The sequence below is a fragment of the Carcharhinus amblyrhynchos genome, chromosome 26 (assembly GCF_965287045.1).
Source record: "Carcharhinus amblyrhynchos chromosome 26, sCarAmb.v2.hapA, whole genome shotgun sequence".
In the NCBI taxonomy this organism is placed as follows: domain Eukaryota; kingdom Metazoa; phylum Chordata; class Chondrichthyes; order Carcharhiniformes; family Carcharhinidae; genus Carcharhinus; species Carcharhinus amblyrhynchos.
Window position 1 is genome coordinate 39543396 of NC_137349.1, and position 8965 is coordinate 39552360.

Genomic DNA, 8965 nt, shown 5'->3' on the forward strand with positions numbered 1-8965 from the left:
GGTGAAACGCACCATTAACAGGTCCAGGCAGCGGGCGATCGGGGGGGTGGGGGGTGGGGGCATCCATCCCGACTGTCTGCCCCTCTATCGCCGCTACGTTCATGGCCAGGTGTCCCTGGAGAGGGAGCATGCAGTGTCCGTGGGCACTGTCGAGACCTTCCGTGCCCGTTGGGCACCGCAGGGGCTGAGGTGCCTTATAGACCCCGATAATCACATTTTGATTTGACGTGTCTTAAGTTTCCTTTGTACCTTTTGTTTCTGTTCGGGCCGTTCCCCCTCCTTTTGGGGAGCTGCCCCCTTTTTCTTTGTCTGAACGTAATTTAAGTTGGTTTACTTGTTTGGCCCACCCAAAAGACCGACCCCCCACCCTATCCCACCCTCCCTCATTCCCTCTCTGACCCCACCCTGACACCTGGGCAGAGAGGGTCTTCACCCATTCCCCCCTCCAACCCACCCCTTCCTGTCCTTCCCCACCCCCCCCTCCCCACTTTCCACCCCCCACCCCGAAACAATGAGGGAGAATTGGAGCTGATTGAAGAGGTGGAATCGCTTCCCGAGTATCCCGTGGGACAGGGAGCCTCTGCAATGGGATTGCAGCTGGATTCCCGGCTAGAAAACGGGCTGGTGTTTGCGGGAAGTGATTGTCCTGATTCACTGGCCGGGATGGGAGCTTGGCTGCTTTCTTGGGCTCTCTGCTTCCTGGCCGCCTCCTCACTCTCAGGCCAGCCGCTACTCCTGGGGAGGGATGATGTTTGTGTCCCAGAGGCAGGCTGGAGATTTGAGTGCGGTCACTCCGGGATCAGCAGCGCTGAGTGTATCCGCCAGGGTTGCTGCTTTGATCCCCGGAGCTCCAGCCCCCATCGCTGTTTCTCCAGTCTGAGAAAGAGCCCAGGTAACAACAAGACTCACCCCCACATCTCCCCAGTCTAGTGGAGACAGAGAGAGGAGAGAATCTAACTGGGAAATGGGGCATTTGTTGCTGCCTCACTGTGTGAAGTGTAGGAACGGAGGGAATCCTCAGCTTGAGTGAAGGAGCTGACTGAGTGGTTTGGATGGTTTTAGACCGAGTTCTGAAGGTGGGAGGCTCTGTGACTGGAGTTAGAGAGAATCTCCGGCATGGGATCAGCAAATGTGCTTCAGTTGGGTAATATTTACCCCAGTTCCACAATGAGTGACCCTATACTGATAGTGCTCACCCTGAGACATCCCAATGGGCCAGTTTAACTATGTCTATGATTGGCCATCTAATTTTGGGAGTGTGGGTCAAGTCTGTGCAATGATGTGACTTGGAGCATTCTGTAGACCCCCAAAATAGTGGGAGCAGCAGAGGATCAACAGCCCCAGGGAAATCATGGGGGGGGGTGTTGGAGGGTGGGTGTTGTGTTTGCCAGAACTTAACTGACATGTTGGCCCAACTGGAAAGGGGGCATTGCTGTGGTGGTGTTGTGCATTTTGGGTGACTTCTAAGTGGAAAATTAGGTCCCATGAAGAAAGTGGCATAGACTGTCGAATAGCAGTCATCAACAAAGCAATTGTATCTGCTGCCAGTGTGAAGTATGAGGTGCAGTGGGTCTTACTGGGGTCAGAGGTACAGGGTAAGGTTTGAGCACTTCTAATGAGGTAGAATCCGATACACTGGATGGGGTGACAATTGAGGCTGGCTGTGCTTGGGGTGGATGGGTCACCTGCTCTGGATGGTGTGCAGCTCCACTTGTTGGGGAAGTGGGGGTGGAGCTGGGGTTTACTGTAGCTTTTCCTTGCAGACATGGGTGAGGTGTTGGGAGGATTGGAGTAGATGAAATGTGACACCCTCAGTGTAAGAGGTAGTTCCTGTCACTGGTAAGTAAAGATTGAGATTAGATTTGAAAACAAAGGTAGCACAGTGGTTAGCACTGCTGCCTTGCAATGCCAGGGACCCAGGTTTGATTTCTGGCTTGGGTCACTGTGTGGAGTTTGCATGTTCTCCCTGTGTCTGTGTGGGTTTCCTCCCACAGTCAAAAGATGTACAGGTTATGTCGACTGGCCATACTAAATTGACCCGAGTGTCAGGGGTTAGTGGGGTAAATGGGTTGGTTGTGGGGATTGGGCCTTGGTGGGATTGTGGTCAGTGCAGACTTGATGGGCTGAGTGGCCTCCATTGACACTTTTGGGATTCTATGGATACTAACAGGTACTTTGTCACTCCTCGATTCTCAATGACGTTATTGCATTCGGCATTTTGAAATAAAAAGCTGATGAAGGGAGTGTAGTGGATTCTGTCTATTGAGGCTTCAATAAAGCATGAGACAGTCCAGCATGGAGGCTGGATAATGAGTAATGGGGGAGTCCTATAATAACAAAGTCAGCAGAATGGGCAGACAAGGCTGATGGCATTTGATTGTGTGGGGGGGTGGTGGTGGTGGGATCAAGTCAGTTCAGCAGGGGCTGGAGGAACAATGTGTATCAGTGCATATTGAGTAACTGGAAAAACATATGGGATGTTGGACTTTACAAGACAAGGCTTGTTCAATAACTTGACTGTTTCTTTCTTAGGCTGCTAATCAACAATAATTGTGGCTTTTTGAGACTTTTTCAATGATCTGAGGCCCCTATCCACCAATAGGATCAGTGGTAATAAATTCTCTCTTTGCAGCATGCACAGCTGATGGTCATTTCATCATCGTGATCTCCAAGAACCTGACCCGTCCTGCCCTCAACCTGTCATCTCTGTATGTGAAAGACGGACAAGAGGCTGAGTGCCAGCCTAAACTAACCACCGGGCAACTTGCGGCCTTCCGCTTTCCAGTCACCTCTTGTGGCTCCAGCAAGCGGGTGAGTATTGAAGGGTCAAGGCATTCTCCCAGTAAGTGAGCCAGCTTCTTATTAAGCAGCCTCTTCATTGCAGGAGGAAGATGGAACCTTGGTCTATGAAACAGACGTCTTGGGCAAGAGGATGATTGAGACTGGGAAGCTGGGCTCAATAACTCGGGACAGCACCTTCGGGTAGGAGGATGGTGGGAGTTGTTGGTATTGGAGGGGATGTGTTACTGAATGAAGCTGCAACTACTTGTGTCTGTCTGCAGCCTGCACGTCCAGTGCAAGTACAGAGGGAGGCAAGAGACTGGCTTACAGATCAATGTCACAGTTTACACAGTTTCTCCACCACCTCCTGCTTCAGAAGAAGGGATTCTGAAACTGGAACTGCGAATAGCAAAAGGTAGAGGTGCCCTGGGGAATGGTGAATGGGATTAGTGGGGATGTATCCATCCAGGGAGTGACTGGTTCTTGTGTGTGTCTCTCTCAGATGGTGACTACAGATCATGGTATGTGGACAGTGAGTACCCCATTTGGAGAATCCTTCAGGAGGCAGTGTTTGTGGAGGTTCGTGTCCTGGGTCGCAGTGACCCAACGCTTGTCCTGAGGCTGCATGACTGCTGGGCAACTCCTGTGCCAGCCCCAAACCATGAGGTGCAATGGAGTCTGCTGGTGGATGGGTAAGGAGTGTGAATGGGAAGGCTAATGGCTTTTGGACATCAATGAAGGAGAAATATGACAAGGCTGCTTCTTGACTCTTTCCCTCTACTCCACCCCCCCCCCCCCCCCCCCCCGACCCACTTGTCCCAGTAACAATAAACCCACCAGGGAGAGGGTCTTGGCTGTTCCAGTCTGAGTCACACATGGCCAAATGGATCTGCTCCCTTCAGGAACCCCTGAGACCTCTTGCTGATTTGTAGAATCAGAACCCATTGTACCAGCCAATAACGTATTCCAGAAACTCAAATCTTTGCCAGATGAAAGAAATGTGCTCTTTATTTCTACTTACACCTATCATTTGTAATGACATTGTGGAGTCCCAGAGGCGTTAGGCAAAAGCCATAGGTAGAAGAAGAATTGGAATGAGGCGCTCACCGAATGTTAAAATGGCAGCATGGGCTTGTTGGGCCGAAGGGCCTGTTTCCTATGCTGTGTTCTTTGTTCTTTGACATCTACAGCCTCTTATGGTCACCCCATAGCTGCATACTTCAGGTGCAGGTCAGAGGGGCAAGTTCCCCTTATTTTTAAAGTTTCATAAAATTTAATCCATTTTAGCTCCTGCTTCTCAGTCACAATGTGGTGATCTCCAGTAATATTCCACATGGCATTCTCCCTACCCTGAGCCAAATGGGTGAGCCAGCTTAGAACAAGGAAGTAATCTAATTGGAAAACAAAGAATTGAATATTCATCAATGACCCAAACTAACATTTTATTCTTCAATTCATTAACTACCCCTCCCTGCTCTGACACCATTTGCTGACTGTTCCAGGTGTCCCTATGAGGGTGATGACTATCAGACTCTCCTACACCCAGTCATGTTTTCTGGCCTGAAGTTCCCAACACATCACAAGCGGTTTGAACTGAAAACATTTGTTTTCTTGGACAGAGAGTCAGAGCAGCCTCTGACTGGACAGGTAAGCAAGAGAAATCCAAGCCAAGCCTGCCTTTGTGCCTGGCTCCTTAACAGCCTGGTTCATCCAGGAACATGAAGATCCCCCTAAAATGTCTCCTTTCCATTCTAGGTTTACCTGCACTGCAGTGCTGGGGTCTGCTCACCCTCTGCTCAGGATGACTGCGCACCCAAATGTGTCCCAAGTGAGTTCTTGTTTGATCTCTCCTGAATCAGGGTGATGCTTCATTAAGACAGGCAGAGATGATGTTTGAATGGAATATCTGGTTAGTGTGCTGTGACTGGGGGATTCCTCTATCCCTCAGAATCAACAGCTCCTCTATCAATGGGAGGAGCCTTTCTATCGGTGGGTGCTCCAACTGTAGGCCTGTCTGCACCCCTCTGAATGCTCATCATTGCAAACATGGGTCTGCTCTGCCTGAAACAAGGGTGCCACCAAGCCTAGTTGACAGTCTAGCATGGAAAGGGATCTAAATGTTTTTTGGGAGCTGTAGTGTCATCTATGTAAACAGTCAAGAATTTTCTATATTTCAGAAATAGTAACTGAAATAGCAACATTAATCAGCAAACCTGACATTTCACATTTTCCACAATTAGTTATTGCTCAGATATTACACCCTGAAACTTGGTGGGAAAGTGTTTGCCACATGATTGATTTCACTAATGCTTGTGCAGTGTGGCAGAACAAGACACCATTTCAGGATTTCTGCACATGCACTAAAAGTTGTGATCAGTGAGGGTTTGGTTTGTTGGCAAACTCTGCAATTTCAAATCTATGATGAATTGATTTATTGCCAAATGTATTGGGACACATTGAGTAATGTTTCTTGCACAGTATAGACAAAGCTTAGCATTCATAGAGTAAATAGTAGGAAAGGGTACAGATGGTGGTGGTAGGCTATAGAGAAGGATTGCCTTGTGTAGTAGATCCATTCAAGTCTGATTGCAGCTGGGAAACTGCTCTCTGATCAGTTCATACGTGATCTCAGAATTTGTTTCTGGGGAGCTTGGAGTCATTGATCATGCTGCCTGTTCTTTCTGTAGACTGATGGATGGGAGGTTGGTTTGTGTGATGGACTGGGCTATGTTCACAACCATCAAGTTTCCTGCAGCCTTGTCAGAGCAGGAGCTATGCTAAGCTGTGATTATGTCAAAGAATGCCTCCTGAGAATGTGGAGGTGTTGATGGGCTTTAACTATATAGCATGTAGAAAAATGAGATGTGTTGACAATGTGTTCTCATCATCTGAGGATCTTGGAAAATTAGCCTGAACTGTCTGACTTCTCTTCCCAATAGAGAGACGCAGGAGTCCCCGTGACCATGAGGGAACATTAGTGAGTGCTCCTGGCCCCATCATCCTGGAAGATGAGGGGCTTCAGTCCAAGAAACAGCATGAAACAAGTGGTAAGTAGAGACTTTTCAATAGTCCACCTGGTGAGCTCTCGAATATAATGCCTTCTAATCTTCCATTAGGTGCTGCAGAATCTCCTGCTTGGCTTGTGCAAGGAGTAGCCATTGGCTTCATGATGGCGTCCCTGTGCCTGCTGGTGGTGACGGCTACAGTGTACATGAAGAGACCAAGAGCTGTTGCTTCTCAAATGTAGTGAAATTGAACAGTGTAGACCCTGAACAAAAATAAACCTGAGATGAAGGTGTCCTGGGTGTTTTTCTGTGAATCATGAAATAACAAAAGTCAGCAAGGAGTCACATTGAGATTCACTGAAATCCTACTGCTAATGAGGGACAGTGTATACAAATTGTTTGAGTGGAGGCCTGTGACTAGTGTCCCAGGGATCAGTGCTGGGTCCACTGTCGTTTTGAGATCTATATCAATGATCTGGATGATAACTTGGATCATTGTTGGGCCGAAGGGCCTGTTTCCCAGGCTGTTTTTGTTCTTTCATCTATTTTTATTTGCTGGTGACACAAAGATTGGAGGTGTAGTGGACAGGTGAGAGGTTTTTAAAGCTTGCAGAGAGATTTGGACAAGCTAGAAAAATGGCAGTTGGAGTTTAATGCAGACAAGTACAAGATATTGCACTTTGGAAGGACAAACCGAGGTAGAACACACAAGGTGAACAGTAGGATGCTGAAGAGTGCAGTAGAACAGAGGGATTTGGGAATTCAGATACATAATACTTAAAAGTGGAATCACTGGCAGATAGGGTTGTAAAGAATGCTTTTGGTACATTGGCCTTCGTAAATCAAAAGTGAGTATAAGAGTTGGAATGTTATGGTGAGATTGTATAAGGCATTAGTGAGGCTGAATTTGGAGTATTGTGTACAGTTTTGGTCACCTAATTACTGGAAGGATATTAATAAGGTTGAAAGAGTGCAGAGAAGGTTTACAAGGATGTTGCCAGGACTTGAGAAACTAAGTTACAGAAAGGTTGAAGAGGTTAGGACTTTATTCCCTGGAGTGTAGAAGAATGAGGAGAGATTCGATAGGTGTATAAAATTGATGGGTATAGATAGTGAATGCAAGCAGGCTTTTCCATTGAAGCTAGGGAAGAAAAAAACAAGAGGACATGGGTTGAGGGAGAAGCTTTTTAAAGGGAAGATTGGGGGGTGATTCTTTAGCATAATGGCAGTGTAGAATGAGCTGCCAGACGAAGCAACGAATGCGGGCTCACTAACTTTTAAGAAAAACTTGGGCAAGTCCATGGATGAGGGGTGTGGAGGGATATGGTGCAGGTCAGTGGGACTGGACAGAAAAATGGTTTGGCACAGCCAAAAAGGGCCTGTTTCTGTGCTGTAGTGTTCTTTAGTTCTAAATCTAACATGCATCATCTTTATTGGTTTCAGCTGGCCAAGAATACTTGTGACTAATTTTTAAAGCGAGACTATACACAAGTACTTGGATTTTGGGCCTCGTTGCACCTTTTGTTTTATTTTTGCAGATGTGACTTTGTTCCTGAAATGTAACACAGGATGAAATCTTTAAATGTAGACATACTACAGCAATGGTGCTTTGTGTGAGGAATGGTCGACACCATCTGATTTCAGGAGCAAGAATAGCTAAAATGTAATCTCTCAACTTTACCCTTGCAGCTGTCCTCTACCTAGCAGGTGCTAACATCCTAGCTTTCATTTACTCAGGAGTTGCTTCTACTGCATCCTGCTTAATCCAGGCTCTTCAAACAAGGAACACTATGGATCCCATTTCACATGCAGTGGACAATCTGGGCCAGTGATCTGCAAGTGAGTTTGTGGAGCAGGATCTTGGCTATTTTTGATTCCTGTAGTTGAGGCAACCTTGGGCACAAACATTGCATCAGAAGCTGTAACACAACCTCGCTGCACAGAAGGCAATTTGCTGCCTACACAACTGAAACACTTTCCAGTTAGTACCACCTCCCTGCCCCATAGCCCTGGGGTTAGGAGTGGACAGTACCAGGGCCACTCCCAACTTCACTTCACCCAAACTCCAAGATTTAAGGAGTGATGTTTTCAGTTGTCCCTTCACAAACTCCCTGGTATTGTGGCCAACTGCAGCACTAGTATTGAAGGGGCAGCTGTTATCACAGGATGTGGCTTCCTGAGTGCACCACTAACTCAGAACACATTCTTCAGGTAAATTTCCCCCGCACCGAGGCAGCCAAGTCTATTCTGCTTCTGATTTTTTTTCTTACTGTATATTCTAAGACAAAGCAAAATACTGCAGATAGTGATATCCAAAACACAAAATGGCAAAAGGTCATTCTAACTAAAATGTTGCTCTTATCTCTCTACAGATGCTGTCAAACTTGCTGGGTTTCTCCTCTTGTTTGTTTTGATACGTTATTCACATCCTGAGTTTGTCAACCTGATTTCAATAGTGGAGGAAATGTTTGAGTCCACTGTATAAAATTTTAGCGGGGTGGGGTGGTGGTGGAATCATCCTTGATATGTTGAAACTTGAGGATCTACGTAGTAGACTTGAAGGGGAGCCAGTGGATGTGGTTTATTGGGACTTTTAGCAAGGTCCCATAAGCATGGGGGATTGAGGTTAGTGTTGATATGAATGCTCATTGTTCTCAGGAGCAGTGCACCTGGTGGCTGTGGTGAGTGATTTTCCTTGGAAGCTCTTGGCTGTATTTCCAGTTCGCAGGGTTTTTATCACTTATTTCCGTTGTGGAAGTTAGGTGAAGGCAAATCGGGAAGGGAGAGCAGGGGGGATAAAAAGAAGGCAATAGTAGGCAGCGGAGTGAGCTAGGAGCAGAGTGAGAGCTACACGGGCTTAGGCAGGTGAGTTACTAGTGCCATCTTTCCTGTGTTCCATTTCGGTATATGTAATTCCAAGGGTGGTCAGGTACATGGCAGGATGAAGGGGGAGATGCTGCGGCTGTGTTAGGTGCCATATGTGGGAGTTCCTGGAGACAACATGTCTGCCGAAGGCTCGCATCTGCGACAAGTGTTTAGAGCTGCAACGTTTGAGGGCCTGGGTCAGGCAGTTAGAGCTGTGTTTAGAGGATGCATTTCTGGTCAGGGAGAATGAGGGGATAATAGGTATGAACCAGGGGGGGGGGGGAGGGAAAGAAAGGGGGGGAGGGAAGAGGGAG

General features: G+C 47.3%; 1 protein-coding gene across 1 annotated transcript; it reads left to right on the forward strand.

Annotated features, from left to right (window-relative positions):
• Positions 1 to 551: 551 nt before the first annotated feature.
• On the forward strand, positions 552 to 6028 carry LOC145358678 (zona pellucida sperm-binding protein 4-like). Its single transcript, XM_080212901.1, has 9 exons — positions 552 to 892; positions 2633 to 2811; positions 2885 to 2982; positions 3063 to 3196; positions 3284 to 3473; positions 4284 to 4428; positions 4537 to 4609; positions 5721 to 5828; positions 5898 to 6028. The coding sequence occupies exons 1-9, from the start codon at positions 586 to 588 to the stop codon at positions 6026 to 6028; spliced, it is 1365 nt and encodes a 454-aa protein (XP_080069027.1). The 5' UTR covers positions 552 to 585.
• Positions 6029 to 8965: the final 2937 nt, after the last annotated feature.

Excerpts from the sequence above, each read along its gene's own strand:
- LOC145358678 (XM_080212901.1), top strand. The coding sequence starts at position 586 with ATGGGATTGCAGCTGGATTCCCGGCTAGAAAACGGGCTGGTGTTTGCG. Across the intron at positions 2,812-2,884 it reads CTTGTGGCTCCAGCAAGCGG|GAGGAAGATGGAACCTTGGT; the intron begins GTGAGTATTGAA and ends TCTTCATTGCAG. Across the intron at positions 3,197-3,283 it reads GGAACTGCGAATAGCAAAAG|ATGGTGACTACAGATCATGG; the intron begins GTAGAGGTGCCC and ends TGTCTCTCTCAG.